Source organism: Macadamia integrifolia, chromosome 1, assembly GCF_013358625.1.
Source record: "Macadamia integrifolia cultivar HAES 741 chromosome 1, SCU_Mint_v3, whole genome shotgun sequence".
In the NCBI taxonomy this organism is placed as follows: domain Eukaryota; kingdom Viridiplantae; phylum Streptophyta; class Magnoliopsida; order Proteales; family Proteaceae; genus Macadamia; species Macadamia integrifolia.
In genome coordinates this window covers 5,963,379-5,985,028 of record NC_056557.1, presented here as the reverse complement: position 1 = coordinate 5,985,028, position 21,650 = coordinate 5,963,379, and the positions used below count along the sequence as shown (strand labels likewise).

The 21,650-nt window shown below is 37.5% G+C and overlaps 1 protein-coding gene and 1 long non-coding RNA gene across 2 annotated transcripts; both read right to left on the bottom strand.

Moving 5' to 3' along the window:
* Positions 1–9,683: 9,683 nt before the first annotated feature.
* Positions 9,684–12,255, bottom strand: LOC122075122. The gene is made up of 4 exons (XR_006139191.1): positions 12,071–12,255; positions 11,523–11,805; positions 11,264–11,409; positions 9,684–11,163 (listed from the first exon to the last, which is right to left on the bottom strand). It is a non-coding gene; the product is annotated as an uncharacterized LOC122075122 (long non-coding RNA).
* Positions 12,256–16,899: 4,644 nt separating this feature from the next.
* LOC122084936 (60S ribosomal protein L26-1-like) lies at positions 16,900–20,137 on the bottom strand. Its single transcript, XM_042653353.1, has 2 exons — positions 19,574–20,137; positions 16,900–16,961 (listed from the first exon to the last, which is right to left on the bottom strand). Exon 1 carries the CDS (start codon positions 20,024–20,026, stop codon positions 19,574–19,576), a length of 453 nt encoding a protein of 150 aa, XP_042509287.1. The 5' UTR covers positions 20,027–20,137; the 3' UTR covers positions 16,900–16,961.
* Positions 20,138–21,650: the final 1,513 nt, after the last annotated feature.

Sequence of the window (21,650 nt, the reverse complement as noted above, 5' to 3'; positions counted from 1 at the left end):
CTTTAAGATAGCTATAGAGAGAGAGGATGAAGCTGAGGAAGAGAGCAGTTTAGTTGATGAGTATGGTAAGAAATTAAGAGACCCTTATATAGAAAAGTAGATGGTAAGATCACACCACAAGCAACACAACAACCAAGAGGGCCATCTTCCTTGAGGCTATGCCAAAAGACTTGGTCTTTCCAAGCTCATTAATGATTTATGAGATGAAGGGTGAGTCCATTTTGGAATCCAGAAAGACCCATGAGAAACCCACTAAGATTGACTCTGATGTTCACACTTCACACAAATAATGGACACTAATAGATCCTACTTGAGCTTCTTCTCCAAAAATTAATATAGTTTATAGTTTATACCAAGTCATTGGGTTGAAATTGTCTACCTTATCACATTCTTGAGCATCAATACGTTTGAAACCTATAATGTCCACATCAATAATGAGTTATTAGTAGGTTTTACGTGAGTTTTGTCTCAACTGAGTTGACATTAATTTATATACAAGGAAAATCGTGTTGTAATTTTGTAATTAAAAATAGATGAAAAATAAATTGTTTTCAGATATAGGTAGGAGGGTATTTTGGGAAACATACTAAAAATTTATAGAGCTTATGAACCCTAGGATGATGTGGTAAACTTTCCCAAATGGTGGAGGAAAACTTTCTCCTTATTTTTTTTAGCATCCAAAGATAAAAATAAATGTTTGTATACCAAGTCATTGATGAGAACAATGGGTTGAAAATGTCTACACTTTGTGTATGTAGAATTAACCGAGTCATTGAGGGTGATGGGTTGTTTTTGTCCATGCTTTACCATTTTATAGGTGCATAGTAGTTTTGAATTCTATTGGAAATATATGTTTAAAAAAGGCTTGGTCAAAGTTTTAACAATGCTCTTAGCTGCAGACTTGATGAATCAACAAAAGGGTGCGTTCAATGGACGAGGTTCCTACATGTGCGAGGCCCGAGGATAAGAACTACGTAGTTTTACCCCAAGAAGGTTGACTTACACATCAACCCTCCTCCTTTATCCACGCTTGAGAATCCCAAGTAAAATTATATAACTATGTTTTATTGTTGTTAAATGTGTTTCAATATGTTTAGCAACAACAAATTACGGGAGGGGAACGTCATCAAGATACGCCCCCTTGCACCTAGACATAGGAGAGGCAAAACAACTACGCCGCCCCTCCTGTAGGATTCCTCTGGCAGACTCCAATTGGCCCCCACGTTAGCAAAGGTGCCACATTGTCTAAAAGGAAACTTTTCCCATAAATTATGAGGGCGAATGTTTTTTGCCCGGGGTGTAGCCTTCACTAGCACCCCTCTCTATCTCCTTAATCAATAAGAAGGCGTTCATTGGCTCTCGCTTGCCTATATAGCCTACAGTAGCTACCGAGCAGGTAACTTCCACCCAAAATATATTTAGATACATCTACTTGAGGTTCAACCATGCCCACGAGAAACATGTATAAGGGGATAACTCTTATGTTTGGTTTAACATGTTACAATTTTTCCATTGACTATTGACTTTGATTTCTATATTATAAGGATGAGAATCTGTTGAAACTTTCCAAACGCAAAATATGAATAAAAAAGATTAAAGTTTGTATATATACTATGAACTTCTAGAAATATTTGCCTTGATTGAAAAGGTCAATTGAGTACTGTTTTGAAACTTTCAGTTACTGTTTTTAGTAAAATATGAAGTAGCAATGCTTAGATAAAGATTAATCTATTGATAAATTCAAGGGAATATGAATTAGAATCTACTGTACATTTCAAAAATATTTGACTTAGCTTCCTACGCCCATATCAATTAGATGGGTCACTTGTACAATATTAGTGTAATAATGAGAAAACATAAAGTTAAATTTATACCAGAGCACAATTTTTGTAAAATTGAAAGTTAAGTCATATGTTATTTCAAAATAGGGTAAAAAAATCACACACTATTCATGTGCAGATTCTTTCACACTTCAAGACACAAAAGTGGAGGTCTACGTGCACCTTCTCTTTCCTCTAAAACCCCTTATTTATGATTCATCATCTGGGCTACCCATGCACCTGAATTAGAAATTAAATACTCGAGCATCGTGGAAAACCTTCTGCTTTCAAAATATTGATTTTGTTAGTTGAAACTTGGGGGGTGATTGGAAATAGCTATAGATGATATTGAGAAATTATATATCAGATAAACTAGATACATCATTTTTAATTAAACTTTCCCTTTCACTTTGAATAGTCTCATAGATGATTCCAATTTCTACAATTATGGACAAGAAGAATTCCCACAATGTGGCTAATATAGTTCCTTATGTCCATTCCTATTTTTTCAGGATGAGTAAAGGGTCATGAGTTACGGTCTAATACATTCATCTGGATTGCTATTGTTTTGGTACAGCCATGCTGGACTTCAGATCTTCTAGACCTGCAGCCTCTGACAGCCTCAGTCCTAGACAAATTTGATGTCCAAGTCATAAGTCAAACAAAGAAAAACCATTTGTGAATTTTGTAATGGACTTGGAGTATAGATTAGTGACATTTAAGCTACTATAAACCTCTTAAATATTTGATTTAGGTGATTATGTTAGTTATTGATAATTTTGTGAAATAAATTTTCATTGAATCATAATATTAAAATCATATTCCCATATATATGCTATTTAAAACTACTATTTTTGTTCAAGGGTATATCATTAATTTTATTGGAGATAATAGCTTCCCCAATCAAATTGGCAGATGTAATATCTTCTACTATACCATTGGACCCTTGGAAATACCTACTATGATGTAATATTCATATTGTATTTTTCAGATTTTGCATGTTTGATACTTTGATATATATTTTTCTATATCTCCAAATAAATTTTTTACCAAAAAAAAAAAAATCTCCAAATAAAGTCTTTCATATTGCGATGCTTATTTGACCCTTAATAAATAGAGTCAAAATAAAATGTTTGTAATAAAGATGTTTGCTTTCTGCTTTTGATTCAAAACACTTCGACTCATGTATAAGTAGATATTGTTACTTCGTCTCAAACTATAGGCTATGTTTGGTTGTAAAGGGAATTAAAGGGAAGTGAAGTGAAACTTTCATACTAAAAAAGAAACAAATGTAATCATTACCCATGTGACTTTAACATTAACTTCAAATCATTTCATATTTGGCAATAAAATTTTACTTTACGTAGCATCCAAAACCCTTTGCTATGATATGTAAAATAAAAATTACATGTAAAAGATATCATTACTAAATATAGTTAAAAAAATTATAAAATCATATGGGATAATGATTACAAACATTTCTTTTTAAAGTATGAAAATTTCACATCATTTCCCTTTAAATTTCCATTGCAACCAAACGAAGCCATAATAATCTTATTTGATCAGATGGCGTGAAACAATCTAATTACTTAGAAACATTCAGATGTCTTTATCACTTTTGGTAATTACTTAGGAACATTCAGATGTCTGTCACTTTTGGGTTGGCAATCTACAAAAGGTTGAGAAAGATGCTAAATGCTAATGGCTTGCAATAATAGATTAGAAATATCTTTAAGTAGACTAAAATCATGGACCATGATGTGTTTAAACTTGTTGATGGCAAAATGTGAATAATTAGCAATGCTTAAATGTACATAGAATTGAAAAATATTTGATTTAAGTGACTTCATCAGCTACTAATGATCTAAAAAGCATGAAATCATATTATTAAAAATCAAATTCTACTTTCTAAGCCCAAATTAAAAGAGTTCAACTCTCTTTGTGCCTAACGGTTAAAAATATATATATTATAATAGTCATTTAATTCACTACTTTTAGACATTCGATTGCTCATCCAAGTTATAAACCTTGACCACCGAATGTTGATAAAGACGATAACGTTTCTTCGATGGCCTATGAAGTAGCATATTCTGCCTATATATTTCAAACGAGAGGTGCCCTAAACAAGCCGGTGCTTTCGCCACCACATTTCCTATTAATATAAATTTGCTTGTTCCTAATGGAACCATTTTAAATAAAACAAGGTGCATGAACCATGAAGCTAAGGTGGGGATTATGGATTTCATTTTATTTTACTTTTTACTTTAAGGTGTGGTGTATATGGAACAATGGATCATTTTTTGTTGATATTTAAATTTTGTGGATATCTAACCTTAATAAATCCTTTGTTTTCTTAAGAAACTTTTAATCAACAAAGGGGGCTTAATATTAAACAGAATAAACCTTGCAAATGTAATTTAAAAAATCAGTTTTTAAATAAAAAAATTTGCACTTGAAGGCTTGAAGCACAACTAATTCGAGAGAAAATTCTAATAAGTGGTCAGTCAAAGGAAGGATTGACTGATAAAATTTACAAAATGGAGTCAACAGTCACTAGATCAAATCAATGGACCACATTTGGCTGTCATAAACTAAATGCAATTTAAGAAACATCCAAAGCATTAAATTTTAAAAGCAATGGAATTCAGTTCTAAGTCCACCAAAAAAAAGGGGGGGGGGGGTGGGTGGGTGGGGATGGTGGGGGGAGAGCGGGATTAAGTTCTAAGATGCACCATTGGGGAAAAGATGATCTATTAATGATCATAGCCCATATGATTGTTCTCATGCTTCCATGGAAAGCATACCTTGAAAGATACCTTAAGCACTCCAAGCTGTCGGATGCCCACCACACCCAGTGCAACGTTGCAGAGGATCTGGAGTACTCATGACCTGTTCACCTGTCTAACTAAAAAGATGTCCTGTAAATTGTATAAGCTTGAAGAGAACCTATACTATACCAGCAAATAAAGAGAGACCCAGATAAGGAACACGTTAACATAATTATTATAGTCAACTTACTGATTAAGGCACCATATTTACAGTGAACTTTCCTGGCATAACAGTTAACAGCAGGCAACAAATTAAGAAGCAAAACCAGGATCTTCTCTATCACAAAGCTAGAAGCCATTTATCATGAGCTTCTACTTAAATCAAGCCAATCTGAATAGAATTAGCACCAATCTAGTACCCAAATAGTTCAATCAAATGTCATGTTAAATAAAGGTAACCAAAAGGAAGCTTTCCTATAACTTCTATACCTCCTTTCTTTCTCGTGGGTATGAAACTCCACCTATATCTGAAAATAGAATATTTGTCACCAGAAAAATTAGATTAAATGTAAATATATTCACATCCTAGTAGGAAAGAGCAACTCTTAGGTGCCGTTTGAAATGTTTTTTTCGCAGAAGTGTTCATTTTCGATTCCATTGTTGTGAGAACAGTCAGGTAAAATAGAAACATTGTTTGGTAAACTATTGCACGAACAGAAAAAGAACAGAAACAACGTTTGGTAGACCTTTTTACAAAATCACTTCTTACCTCTAAAATAATTAGATAAATACCATCATATTTAACCCAAAAAAGTACTTGTTACATATTCTGGTGTCTCAAATAGTTGCAAAATTTGCCATTATCACATTTAACATACCATTACACCAAATGTCACTACTAAAATGGTAATGATCTTTCAATACACAAAATGTCATGATTGACTAAACTGATTATGCTATGGATAACTGAATAAAAATGGGTCTTGGTGGATTCTAACCACCATCCCCTTCGAACATGTTTGAGGCAAGCTAATGTTCCAAGCACTACCAATTTGAACTAAAGACCCATCAAGTAGAGTTTGGACTACGTAATTTACAAATAACCAATGGGTCTCAACATTCTACAACCAATTGGATGAAATCCAAAGCAACTGTAAACCCAACCTTGTAGAGGACTTGAAGGTTGCACAGTAATTCTCCAGAACAGGACCACGAGCCTTATAGAGGAATTCTCAGGTCTGAGCAGCAGCAGCAGATGTTAAGGTCTTGTATTCAGCCTTCAAACAGGTCTTAGACAGAACTACAGCCACTCAGGAAACAAGAAAATAGAAAGGAGAGAGAAAGGAGATCGATAGGAAGGAGGGGGAGGGATAGACTAGCTATCTCACCAGTTGGACTCTCTTAGTCACTCAGGCTCTCATAGGACAATATCTTGTTGAAAGCAAAGCTTCATTCATCTTTAAGAATCACTGGGGACCTCTATGATGGTCTGATTACAATATATAGGCATAAGACTTGCCTCAAAAACGAAAGAAACAGAAAATGAAGCTTTAAAAAACTAAATAAATAAATAACTCCCCATGATTTTGGGTTTAAGAGACCCAAAAACTCGAGCCCAAGTAGGCTGGCCCAATTCAATAGGTTGGTTCTATGGCCCTGCGGACTGGTCCACTAATTGGTGTGATGGACCACCCCTTCGATTCTTTCAACTAGTGTATTGCTTGCCAAAGAATCGATCTACATCAATTTCTTTCCTTTTACTATTACTATTCTTATTTTGTCTTCGCACCGATCAATGTAGCAAACCTCATTTAGTTGGTTGAACTTAAGGTGGGATTCACATGAGAGTTAAATCTACATAAATATTTTCTTAAGTTTTAATCCTCCATCAGGAAGTTAAAAGAAGATGAATAAATTCATAATTGTTTCTTCTCTTTGTTCCTTTACTTGTGCATTCCCTCTTGTGTGGGAGTCAAGCAGGGAGCTTCCAGCACGAAGCACACACATCTAGAGACAAAACAATAGATACAATTCAAAGCTTTGGCATTTGGAGTATACATACCTTTGACTTGCCTAGTCCAAACACTTTTTTGTCTTCCCTGTACTTGTGCATTACCTCGTGTGTGGGAGTCAAGCAAGGAGCTTCCAGCACATACATCTACAAGCAAAAACATGAGCAAGGACACCAAAGCACAATTTGCACACTCTATCTCATTGGGGTTGGGTACATTTCTCTTGTGGGATTGTGATGGTTCCTCACAAACAACTCTACGTATTACAACTTTACAAGATCTTGGCGAGATTTCAAAAATTTCTCTGTTTAAACAATTACCAATCGAAACCACTATTGAAAGAAAAAAATAATAATAATAAAAAATAATATTTCGACCGAAACCTCGGTTTCAGTTTGAAATCTTGGTTTGATATTACATATCGGAATATCACAGTCGATATGTCACATGGGCCTTTATATCAGTAGGGCAGGGCTCCTCTACTACATAATAGAGACGGCAGCTCAGATCCAACGCCATAGAGTGCCTCGAGGTATAAATAGGGCTTGGCTCCTCTACTGCACTATAGAGGCGGCGGCTCACATCCAACGCCTTGGAGCGCCTCGAGGCGCATGTCTGTGTGTTGGGTTCCGTGCCGAGACGCTCCATGGCGTTGGATCTGAGCCGCCGCCTCTAATGCACAGTAGAGGAGCCGAGCCCATATAAATAACCCAACTTGACAAGACTAGGTTGAAATTTCAATCCAGACTCGGCTATCTTGACTTGTTTCCACCCATGGTTTAAAGTATCTCCGATACTGATATGATACCCTCCGATACGTATCTTAAATTTAACCGACCGATACGATACATGAAATTTTTAAAATCCTTTCGTATCGATATATATCCTACGATACATACCGATATGCATCAATACACCACTGATACACATCGATATGATACGATATGCACCGATACGACTCCATGAAAAATATAAAATCGATGTGAAATGTACGTTTCGATATGTATCGGTACGTTTCGATATGTATCGGTATGTATCGATCAATACGTATCGGTGAGTATCGGTATGTACTGATACAGTGCGCTACGGTCCTATAATGGCCAAGATGAGTAATTTTTCAGAAAAACATGATTTTTTGAGGGGTTTTTGTTCCAAAGTTGCTGTTAGCCATATTTCTCTCTAACTAAAGTAGAAATCAAGGTTGGGAACAAGGATTTTACATTTATGGAACAACTATAAACCTTGAATTCTTAGTGCAATACCCTCAATTTACTGTTAATGCATAATACATGTTATCAATAGTTTTTTTAACAAAATCTTTATGCAAAAATGTTTAAAAAAATGTTTTATATCCATTTATGTATCTTTAGCGTATCTTAGTGTATCTCTGATACGATACGATACCCTCCGATACGTATCTTAATTTTGGGCGACCGATACAGCGACTGATACCGATACTTTTATCCTTGTAATTCCACCTGTGGTGAATAAAACTCCCCAAAAATGGCTTTTTGCTTCATCTTATGGCTAAATCTTACCCAAAGAAGATTGGACAATAATTGGATTTGTTTCTTATGGCCAAATCTTAATAGACCTATTTCAACTTGTGGTGAAGAAAACTCCCCCAATTTGAATATGTTTTACTTGTATTGTACTATACTGCTATTGTTTACTCTAATATATATGACTCTTTCTAACAATTACTAACAAACCATGCACGATGCCTAATTTATAAAATGGTTTATAATTTGATGTCTTTTAATTCTTAATGCTTATTTAAGTTGCTTTACTTGAATTATATATGTTCTAGTAGTACTAAAGATTGTGTAGAATAGCCTAGGGTAGAGATTGTATGCAACCAAACTACCAACCTAGGGTCTAAATTCAAAGTATCATATTGGTTTTGATTTTTTTTAAAATTTAATATTTTCACTATGTTTAGAAGACCTAAAATAGGCTGGATGACAAGTTCATGACCTGACTTGGTCGTATGGCCACCAAAACCCAACCCCGAAACTTGTGGGAAAAAATGCAAGGTTTTGGCGAGATCTCAAGATATCTCGGTTTCGAGCCTGACCAAAACCATGTCCAAAACTGAGACCTTGAAACTTGCAACTGAGGCATCAATACAAATTGTGAGCGAGGCTGCTCACAAGGAAGGTGACAATTTTGTGCATACAAATGGACTGAGTTGGGATCCGAAGCTAGCAAGCTCATAATATGGTTCAACTTCAACAGTACACCTCTCAAGATTCTAAGTGTCAATTTGGTTTTGGACCTCAAGACTAAAACCAACTTTGAGAGGAACTAGTTCAAGATACCTGGAACAGTTGGAGCTCGTGAGTGATCTGGGAAGTTGGCTTAAGATATCATTTGTGAGACTTCTTCCCAAGCCAAGTCCTTATAAGATAGTGCTGAAATCATGGGAGGATCACTGAAAAATAAGTTTCAAGAAGATCCAGAAAAAGAAGAGGAAAAACAAATCGAAAGAAGAAGTCTGAGGAACCAGAAGTAGATTACAATCAAAATACCAGAAAGAGGAATTTAACAAACACGGAAGATCTGGAGAATGCCTACTAAAGCATTTGAATTTATAACCAGCCAGGATGGCGGTACCATTAAAAGAGCATCCGACTATCCGAGTGATTGCCTAACTGGAGATGTTAATGCTGAAATTCTGTAAGCATCTTTCACCCCAAAAAAAAAAAAATGTGTAAGCCTCTAAAGACTAGACAAAGAAGAAAATTCTTGACTCTTGAGCTCAGGTTTTATCAAGTTTATAAACTAGAAGTTGCAAACTTGAAGTGAAGGACTGTTATGGGTTTTCTTAATGTGTCCAAATGTGAATTAGAGAGAATACCCAAAAAATACGAACATTCAGAAATCCATATACAATATTAAAAAAACGAGATTCAATATTAATTTAACTTATTTTCATATATAGTAGACAATGAGACCAATGTAAGAAGGTTAATTACAAGTTATCATGAATTAATGAGAGAAATATAATGAAAAGGTAGCTAATTAAATCAGTAGATCCTACCAAACATTTCAGGTGCAGAAGTATATATAATGGATATTAATTAAAGAAAATACTGAAGAACATAGACTTTTATAATGGGTTAATACAGTTATATCCAAATAAAATAAAGCGTGTTAATTAACTCAAATCAAACACATTCAGAAATCAATTAAATTGCCAACAAAATGTTACCTGTAGTACATGTCTCAGTGACCGCAAGCTCTCAGTATAGAAACTGATGAATAGATTTCTATTTTCCTCGTAAATTAAATTAGTAAAACTTCCAGTTTGGGGATGATAATAATAGAACAACGATAATGCATTCGTCGTTTGAAGCAACACTTTAATATTCCCATCATCATCTTGCATTATGTCCCGAGGAACATAACGTTGATAGTGATTATAGAGGGCCCGGAGTATAGTGACGGGAACTTCCCAAGGACATGACATTCACAAGTCATTCACCATGGGAGTGAGATCAATGGTATACTCTTTTACCCACGTAAATGTAGGGGTCTGATTATAGTGGTGGTAGTCTTTTATCAACATCCATATATCCATTCTGTTACCTGCAACGCATGAAAGACAGAGTAACCCTCTCAACTCCACCAATTGAAGACCCTTGAAAGGACGGATAGTTGAAAGATCACGACAACCACTGGGACGTGGAAGTAAACCAAATTCTTCACTCTCCAAGTTGAATGACAAGATTGTGTTTTTGCTATCGATCATAATCTCAGGATGGCGTTTGCGGTCGATCAGCCAGTAAAGAGCTCCGTCAACAAAAGCTGGACATTGGTCACCACTAATATGGAATGGGGAATTTCCAATTTTTTTCCAAGCCCAAGGAGAAGCATAAGAAGAAGGAGAGTCCCTTGTCATCCCCAAGGTGAAAACCCTGCATTCTGTAGGTAGATCTGGTAGGCAATAGATAAGATGGTGACCACAGAAATTATTAACCATATGGACTATTTTGTACTCGTTGGTAGACTCAACATATCCAAAACCCAAGGAACCCTCAAAAAAGGGGTAATATTCTGGCAATGTTAAGAGTTCGTGTGTAGTTGGATTGCACACATGGAGTTACTTGATGTTTTGAAACAAACCAAATCAAATCGGGTATTCAAGATGAAGAAGCATGAAAAAATTTTCACCGGCAGTTTGAATTTGCTCAACTCCCTTCCTGTTTCCATGTCAAAAGAGGATTGAACAAATGGTTGATAACGAGTAGATGGATTTGATAGGCAAAAGAGAAGAGGTGATTTGGACTTGGCCGATTGCGGCTGAGAATGCAGGCGAATTAAATAAGGATCACTAGATATGATATCAAGCCATCGTTTACTTAGGCACTTGAACCTGAGGAGGGACTTTACGGGGAGCCATGAAAACACTTTGATCAACACATCTTCAGTTACCACTAATGATATCAATGGATCTTCATCATCATCATTATGCCTAATCTTCTTCCGACCTCGACCTCGACCTCGACCCCTGGTACCAATCACCATCTCCTCGAGTAGTCGATCTAATAATAGCTATCACTGTTTCACAAACCCAGCAAGATTAATGCAATGAAGAAAGGCATGCACAGACTCGTATTAATTTCGATCCCTAAAATATATAAAGAACTTATCAACTTACCAATTAATTCGTATGGTAGTAGAGTAGTATAGAAAGATCAGACGTACTAATTGATCCAGTGATTTGGTGAGGAACGAAGATGGATCCGTCCTCGATCAATTGACTTCTAATTTTTAGGATTGAGGAAAGTGTGGTTGATTAGGAAGCTGCATAGTGGGAATAATTTATATGAAAAAATAATTAAACACCGAGAACCATTGAAAAAGGAAAACGAAGAAGAAGAAGAAGAAGAAGAAGAAGCAGAATTTAGATCTTTTACCTGAACCCAAGCGAGGAATAAAGCTACAAAGGAGAGAAAACGTGGAGTCGCTTTATAAGGTGAGATCGCAGCACCAGAGGTGGTCTGTACGCTTGGGAATTTGGATAACCTGTGATTAGCAGCTCTTCGAAAGCTATCGGAACCACCCTGAGAGCTTTTCCGCCATAGTCGTCTCTGTGCGAGTCTGCGAGAGGCTCTTCGGGTAGAACCAGAGATAGGGTTTTGTTATAATCCTTATTTTTGTTATATAAAGGAATAGGTTGGGTAGTCGATCTGATGATACCTATTAATGTTTCAGAAACCCAGAAAGATTAATGCAATGAGGAAAGGCATTCACAGACTCGTATTAATTTCAGTCCCTTAAATATATAAAGAATTAATGTTAAAAAATAAATAAATAAATAAACTTACCAATTAATGGCTAGGGTAGGAGAGAAGAACAGAAGTAGTAATTGAGGAAAGTGTGGTAGATTAGGAAGCTATTTATATTAGAATATAATTAAACTCCAAGAACCATTGAAAAAAAAATAAGAGTTTAGATCTTTTACCTGAACTCATGCAAGTGAGAAGGAGGAAGAAAGATAGAAAGGAGAGAAAACGTGAAGTCCCTTTTAAAGGTTTTGAGATGGGAGCACCAGAGAGAGAGATGTGGGACGGGAGTTGCAGGGGAAGCAACGGAGGTGGTCTGTGTGCTTGGGTAGAACTAAAGAGAGGGTTTTGTTATAATCGTTATCTATATCTAAATCTTGGGCGCGAGGTTTCGGCATGCTAGCGGGTTAATTTAAATAGTTATTTGTCAACCGTTGGATTTTGTTAGTTTAATTTAAATCGTTAGATTAATATTTCTTATTTTAATTCTTTCTAAGATTTTAATTCTAAATTCAATCAAGGAAAGAAATACTCAATACTGTTGTGTCACGTACTAACACTCACGTCACGTTCAGCATTTTGGAATTGCAAGCTGGGTCTCAAACGCTTTCCTCCTCTCTTTGCGGTCGAAGGTCTGTATTGAAATCTGTCCGATCACCCTTAGTTGCCGAAACTCCAGTTCTCCAACTCTTGTTCGTCTTTTCATCAGCTCAAAATCCCCTCCAACGTCGTCTTCCTGTCAATCTTCTTCAATGGTTGAGGGTTCCATGATTTGGCCTTCCTTAGCCCTGATTTCAAGTACAGTCAGCCTCAAGTTTTGAATACCTCTTCTTCATGTTTAGAGATTGCATGTAATTTGAAATTTTTTTCTGGAAGGGAAGGTAGGAAAAGTCACCAGCAAAGGTTCAAGGGAAGATAAAAATCTCTTGAAAGCAATGTTCTTTGTTGGGAAAGGGAAGGGAAAACCTTTCCACTGGACACTCCTGGGGAAAATGTACTTCTCAACGGGGCACTTAGAAAAAGAGAAATAATCCAATCTTAGAAAAGCGGATTTTGTATATAAATATCATATCACATCAGAAGAGGACAATAGGGACTTTCCCAGGTGTAGTAAGGGGAATGAAATTCCACAACTAATTTCATTGTGATTGAAGCTAATTCGAGATAGCCCCTACTCAAGGCAGGTTCGATTTTCAACTCTTGTTTATGGCCTTCGGGAAATGCTCCTTCGGTAAATGCAGCTTTGGGATCCCTTGTTTGACGGATGATACAACGAAAAAAATTTCTAAGGGTGCTTTCACTTTTGAGGCCCCAATGGGATCGTTTATCATCTAACGGCCGGTAGATACTAACATGCCTTATTCCTAGGTAATAGCCATGCCTTATTCCTAGGTAATAGCCAGCCTTTTCTCTTTATTATTATGACTTAAATTTTTTTTATGAACTAAGGCCCAAAACAAGGGAATTTTTTTTGTCAATGAAAACATATAATGTTTGTCAAAACTTCTAAAACAAGGCCCCATCGGATCATGACCAAATAGAGAACCAAAATCAAACCATGGTGTTTCGGTTCTAATTTGGAAAAGAGCCTCATATTTGGTACAAGAGACACAAACCAAAATCAACACCAAACCAATTAACACCCTTAGTTTTATCAGCAAAAGATGTTTGTTTTTCAATTGACGCCAGATACTACTGGCCCAATCCGCAACGGTAACGGCTAAGACCTATTCCAACACCGATTCATATACCTACAACCTTGGGGGTATTTTGGGTTCTTTCTTAGCCTTTATACTCAAATCATATGGGGATACTGGATTGGAGTTGAGTAATGCAAACCTCCTAGTCATCAAAAACATTTAAAAAAAAAAAAAAACCCAGTTCACGAGACTCCCACTACTGCAGGGTCTGGGAGGGGGAAGTGTAACAGCCTTACCCCCTACTTCGCAGAAGTGGCTGTTTCCAAGTTTTGAACCAATGACCAACATGTTACGATAGTGCAACTTAACCGTTGTGTCACAGGCTCACGAAATCACAGATTTTTCCTTTGCTTTTGGGTTCAGTTGTGAGGCCTGAAACACACAAGGACAAAGAAGCACTCCTTATCTATCTGAAGGACAACAATGCCCTGTAAATTGTAATAAGCTTGAAGAGAACATATACCTACAAATAAAGAGACCCCTAAAGAACCACTTAAAATAATTATTATAGCCAAGTTCCTGATCAAGTAGGCACCATATTTTACACAACTTTCCTGGCCTAACATGATGGAGAACCCTTAGGGGAGGGAGGGGAAACCAGAGTAGAAAGGGGGAAAAGGAGGATCACACTCACACATCCATTCAATAATCAAATTGCTCTCTAAATCTTCAATCGATTACAACCAATATATAGGAAAATAGGAACATGAAATTAGAAACTTAACTGGAATGGAAACTAGCCTAAACTAGGAAACAACTATAAAAAGGAAACCAAAACAAAAAAATAAATCCTACTTCTTCGTTCAAGTCTGGAAACTAAAAGCATGAAATAAAATACTACGTAAACTACTAATTTTATTTCCAACCCTTGTTGGACCAAAACCCTGGGCTGGACCGGTTCTTCTTGGCTCTTGACTTCCAAAGCCGGTCATGCTGGTCCAACCAAGAAAGGGCAGCCGTATCTGCATCAACTCTCCTCCTCTGAAAAGAACTAGACTCCGTCAAGTTAGGGAAAGGACCGAGGACACCGTCTGAAGGAATACGCTGAATGAGGAATGATCCCACCATCTTCTTGAGCTTAATTTCAGGGAGATCTTTAGCAGGATGAAACTTCATAGTCTTGTTGGCATGCGTGAAGGCATAGGTATTGGCATAGCCACAATGCTGTACTTTCTTATCAAACAACCAAGGTCGACCAAGAAGGATATGACACACCTTCAGAGGGCGGACATCACATTGGACTGTATCCTTAAATCCACCAATAGAATATGTGACCAACCACTTATCTGTGATTTTGAGATTAGTGTTGTTCACCCAAGCAACCTTGTAAGGATTAGGATGTGGTTCTGTATTCAGTCCCAGCTTACGAACAGCGTCTTCAGAGACAACATTAGTGCAACTGCCTCCATCAATGACCAAGGTTAGCAACTGATCATTGCACCTCACACGAGTCTGAAAAATACTACTGCGATGCCAATCTTCATTTTCAGTGGCCTTCTGAGTGGTCAACACATGACGAATGACATAAAAAGGATGTTGGTCATCGTCACTGAGAGTGTCATTGACTTCACCTGTTGCACGCTCTTCTCTTAAATCAACTGTGTCAGAACCAAGTTGCTCTTCGGGAATATATGGTATAGGAGAATCCTTATCAATAAAAGCAACCAAACAGCTGGGACATTGGGCACTGATATGTCCAAATCCATGGCATGAGTAGCACCGAACTGTAAATTTTGAAGAATCAAAAGGTTTATCTGAACCACGCCGAGGGGGTGAGTATGGGCGAGTAGGCCGTGAAGATGACATTTCAGAAACATGTCGAGGTGGAGAATACGGTCGACTAGGTCGTGAAGAAGCCATAGATGTAGCACTTGCCTGTGGTTTGCTAGATGACCTCTCTTGGGTAGGAGACTGTTGCCAAACGATACTAGTACCTCGAGAAGAAGTATCTGCAAAATTTCTCCAGTTGTATGGACGTTTCAAACTTTCCTCAACCTGATATGCTACTTGTACGACGTCTTCCATTGTAGGTAGTCGACTAGATGCAAGGCAACACTAAGTTGAGGGTGCAAACCATTGTGAAATTGGGTCACTAAGACTTCTTCATCCCACTCAAAGTCAGAACGAGTGGCCAAATAATAAAATCTAACAACATACTCCTCAACGGTCAAATTCTCTTGTTTCAACTGTGCAAATCTGAGATACATGCGTTGCTTATAATCAGAAGACAAGAATCGCCGATTCATGACTTCATACATTTCAACCCAAGTATTGACCAACCCAATGCCTCGAGTTCGATTCTGTTGTAGTTGCTTGATCCACCAGACTCGAGCCATGCCTTTCAATTTGGCCTCTGCAAATACGATCTTTCAAGCCTCAGTCAACCCGTACCATCTGAAGAATGTATCTAAACTGTGAATCCAATCAAGGTACAATTTTGGATTATTGTCTCCATAAAAATCAAGGACATCCAGTTTTGCTGCTCTTTCTGCTCCATCATGTCTACCAGTCCCATATGGTGGTGGAGGTGGTGGTGGTGGTGTATGATGTGGTGGTGGTGGTGATGTTACTGGCAAATCCTGTGGAGTGGTGTTGGAAGAATCCCCATACTGAATGGGACTCTTTCCTTTATCTGCTGCCACCAAACGATCAATAAAAACTAACATAGATTCCACCATTGTTTTTAGTAACATGACCATATTAGTGAGAACATCAAATTTTGTATCAGTTTTTCCTTTATAAGAATTCAGCTGTTGAACAACTTCACTATTGGCTACCATGGTGATGAGTAACAAAATAGCACTCAAAGAATAATAGTAGAATAGTAAATAACTGGAAGCTTAAAGGGCAGGGGCAGAATAGTAAATAACTACTTTTTTTTTTTTTTTGCTGTTCTCTGTCACGGTAGAACCAAAAACAGAGAATGGGAAAAGGAAGAGAACGAAGGAGGATCCTTCGGCTCTGATACCAAGTTGATGGAGAACCCTTAGGGGAGGGAGGGGAAACCAGAATAGAGAGGGGGAAAAGGAGGATCACACTCACACATCCATTCAATAATCAAATTGCTCTCTAAATCTTCAATCGATTACAACCAATATATAGGAAAATAGGAACATGAAATTAGAAACTTAACTGGAATGGAAACTAGCCTAAATTAGGAAACAACTATAAAAAGGAAACCAAAGCAAAGAAATAAATCCTACTCTTACGTTCAAGTCTGGAAAATAAAAGCATGAAATAAAATACTAAGTAAACTACTAATTTTATTTCCAACCCTTGTTTGACCAAAACCCTGGACTGGACCGGTTCTTCTTGGCTCTTGGCTTCCAAAGCCGGTCATGCTGGTCCAACCAAGAAAGGGCAGCCGTATCTGCATCATAACAACAAACCACAAATTAAGCAACCAACCTTTCCTATCACAGCTACTTATATCCAAGATCAAAGTGGGTTAAACAATCACAAAAATTGAGGAAAACCGAGTGCATAGAAGTGTTAAGAATCTCACCAAAGAATAAATCTTGCACAGCCAAAACATATCCCAAATATTCTCAATTTAAAAACTAGAGAGATGTAATAAGAACTCTATATTAACATACTCATAACAATCGAATGCAACTGGTGGTTGAAATAAAATGTCAAACATAGTTTTCGTTAAGTGTACGAAATTCATCCATGCATTCCTACAGGGCATTGCAGCATGCAAATCCTACAAGCCAATTATCATGAGCTTCTACTTAAATCACAAGCCTATCCGAACAGGATTAGCATGCAAATCCTACAAGCCATTTATCATGAGCTTCTACTTAAATCACAGCCTATCTGAACAGAATTAGCACCAGTCTAGTACCCAAATAGTGCATAAGCCACTAATGCATATTAAATACAGGTATCCAAGAGGAAACTTTCCTAATTTCTGTACCACCTTTCTTATGGTTACAAAACCCAGCCTATATTTGAAAATAGAATATTTATCACCAGAAAAATTACATTACTTGTAAATATATTCACCACCCCGTAGGAAAGAGTAGCTCTTAGTAGCTTGATAACAATAACAAGCACACCAAATATATGTAATACCAATACCTGATTAAGGGGTATACAAAGACTCAGTGATCTATTATCCCTTCTAGTTGATTTGCTTGAAACCCATTGGGCAGGCATCTTGTAAGTTGTAACTGCACACCCATACTCACATTCCCTGATAATCTCTCTTAGATCACGAAGTATTGCAAGTCACAGCCCCAGTGGGACTTGCACAAGACAAATCACAATGCAGATAACAATGTTTCTTACTTTTGCCATAAATGGTGACCAAAGCACATATATTCCTGTTAGCTAAGGTTGAACTTAACTGATACGTATGACACAGCGCAGGTAATATTTATTTCCCCAGGCCAAAAGCTCATTTATTTCATCTAAAAATATACAAACCAGACAAGCAGAGAGGAAGATAATCAAACTGGCATGCATGTAGAATGACAATCAAATTCAGTACTAAAAAGTATATTCGCACATTGGTTATACATATAAAAGAACTTGATGAGACACATCTATTGTTTCAAATACTGAATGAAGAAACCGCACCCAAAAGGAAATTAGTATATGATAGTGTGCATAACTAGAAGTTTTAAGGTCCAGCATCCAGTGTGAAACCAACTCCCCCACCTTCAATGTCCCCCCCCCCCTCTTTTTTAAATTCCAAGCAGCCCATGTAGTCCTCATTTGAAGGTCCCAACTTCCCAATCCTTTCTATAATTGAGGTCAATATTTGCAAGCTTATAGTCGACACACCTAACCCCAACGCTCGTAAATAATCACTACTGGATTAATAAATGAATAACAGTAAAATTTTCCTAGGTGAAAGCCAAAGAAACTAGAAACAGCAATATGTAGCCAATGCAACAGATAATAATACAACAAAACCCCCCCCCAGCACTCCCTGTAGATATTTTCTACATACAGACTACTATACTAAAGGCTAAAGGAGAAGCAAGTTACAATCATATGGAATTCCTAATCCATAATCAAAATGTTTTGCACCATGTGAATCACATAACGTGTGTATTTAGGGTTGCTCGTGCACATGACAGGAAAATGTCACAAGCCGAGTGAAATTAGAAGTCTCATAGATCGACTGTCGCATAGGACATGTGTTTCAACAAAATCCCAGTAACATAAATGCTCCAACTCCTATATGAGGTTTAATTTTCATTCTTGATTAATCCAATTGCAAAACTAACCAACACCAAGAAACAGATGATTACTCATGTCACTCTAAGAACAAAATAAAGAAGGATCTCATACATAAGTAATCTAACTCTCGTGGAAACGCCACGTTTCCTAACATTCTAGCTTCTAAATGAGATCTACAATTCTCCCAAGGTCCTAAGCTACCAATAAGCCAAGCTTACCCTAATACGCACCCATGACATCAATATAAATATATTTAACAATATCACCAATTGCACACTATTTCCAATTCACTAGAATTTGATAAGTTCATAATCAGTCAATAAATTTAGTAAACTCACTGCGCTCGTGAATTAAAGTCCACCGCAGTACAGTAACCAACCGATCAGTGTAAACTACTGGGTTCTGATATTACTTGGTAGGCTTTCCAAGACCCAGTCTTTTAGCTTCACTACAAATAAATTAGAACTACAAAAATGCAGGCAATCATAAACTGTCATTTATAGGGCACATGAAAAGGGCATATGCAAAGCTAATGTTATGCACCTTGCTCGAGTTAAATTGACAATCCGAAACTGTATGTATTACTTGATTCCAACAATTTGAAATCATTCCATATACTCGAAATTAATGCAAAAAGAAACTACTCAATTGTCAAATCCGCAGAAAGTAAAAAAAATGTAACTAATAATCCATGTTCCCAAAACTTGAGAAGCTAAAAACCAAATATATAACTTCCTAAACACGTCATCCAGAAGCTTAAAAAACAGGGGAAAAAACGCGCAGAGAGACCTAATCGATTTCTTGAAGAGAGGGTGCGGCGGCGGCGACATCCTCGGCGGTGAACTTGCCCTTTGCCTTGTCTGCTGCGCGACCCTTGGCCTTACGATCGAGGAGGGCTTTGCGATCCTTGTCAAGCTTGAGCTTCGTGACGATGACTTTCGAAGGGTTGATACCAACATTGACGGTGGATCCATTAACCTTCTCCCTGGTGATACGCTCTACATGGATGACCCATTTGCGACGGTACACCTGAACCACCTTACCTTCTCTGCCCTTGTAGGTTCCCCTAACCACCTGCACCTCGTCGTCCTTCCGCACAGGGACGGACCTCACGTTGTACTTGTTCCTCAGATCGGAGGAGAGAGGGGCACTCATCATCACCCGACGAACGCTAGATGGTGCGGTGAAGTGTGCCTTTCGGCACTTGCGCCTGGAGCTCGAGACCCTCGGGTTGTACTTCATGGCTGATCTCTCTCTACTCTTCTCAACAACGGAGGAAACCGGCGGCGACGAAGCTCTCTCTCTCCTGGAAGGGTTTTTAAGAGTCGCCGAGAAAGAAAATATATGAGACCGTGGATCCGAGAAAAGCTAGGGTTTTGGCAATGGGTTAAAATGGCCCTTTTACAGTTTTACCGTTATAATTACTATCTTGCCCTAACTAAATGGGATGGAGCTTGGCCTGTTCGGCTGGACCAGTCCAACGCCCGATCAGCTAAGCCATTAAATTAGCCCTACTTTTTCTGGGGCCTGGAATTTCAAGGCTGGGCGGCTCATATTGCGCATTCTCTCATTTTCACACATCTTTTAGGGTCCTTCAAAGGGACGAAATTTAGCTGCTGCGCAGCTGTGGTTGCCAAAAAAATAGAATATAAAATAGTACTTTAGAAAATACTATAATCTATGAGGGTATATGTGATCTCTAGGGAGAAGTAAATTATTTCGTTTATTTGGTTGCCAATAGGCTTGGCTGAAACCTGGGTGGCAGCCAAATTTTTCCCTTTCAAAGGCGTCACTATCAAGTGTTTTTTTATCCACCCAATCTAAACATTTGATTAAAATACCCAATTCATTGGAAAAAAAAAATACATCAATTTTATACATATCAATATATTTTTTTGCTGGGATCGTCTCCCCTTTCATGGAGAGTAAGGGGAGAGAATTACCTTCATTTGCATTATCATCATTTCCCCTCTCTACATATGTAAGTATGCTAGTTTTAACTCTGTTCATTATCCATAAATTAGGTGTGTCAATTGATCGGACACTCAAGCCTAGCCTGGGCTAATAGGTCTATGTCCTTGGATCGTGATCTACTTATTTAATGAATGAGTCAACCTTGGTAGATCTCGTGTTGAGCTCTGTCGAGTTTTCAGACATTAATCGGGCCTTAAATGGGATAATATATCAATAAAGCCTTAAACAGTCTTTTATTTTCTTAGGTTTAATATATTTTAATCGATTTTATTAAATCATCAATAATTTTGAAAAGATACTACACTTAATTACATTCAATAATTAATAAAAATATCAATATACCTATTATATCCCCAAAAATCAACATATACATATAAACGGTGGGGCTAAACATGTCGGTTCAAGTCGGGTTTGTAAACAGGCCCAGCCAAGCCGTTTGGGCATCCATCAGGTTTACCCTTTGCACCTTGTCGTACTTGTTTATAAACAGTTCGTGCTTAGGCCCCGACACATTTTATAATCAGTGCATGTTGGGCGGGTCTTTAAATGGTCGGGCCTGATCGATCGAATCGGTGAGGGTTTGGGATTGACACCCCTACAATAAATAATGTTAGTTTCAACTTAATTATTATGGAAAATGATTCTCTAAACATGAGGTGTAGGCAATGCCTACCCACAACAACAACAACATCCAAAACCTTATCTAAACTTGATGGGGTTGGTTAAATGGAAATTCCAAGCAAAGACAAGTGCAATGATCCATGCAAAAATATTGACGGGTTATAACTAATTATAACAAGTGCCGACTGTCAACTTGACGCACCACTACAAATCAATTACAGGCTTATAACGACAAGCCTATAATTGACAAGTTACTGGCTGTCTACTTGAC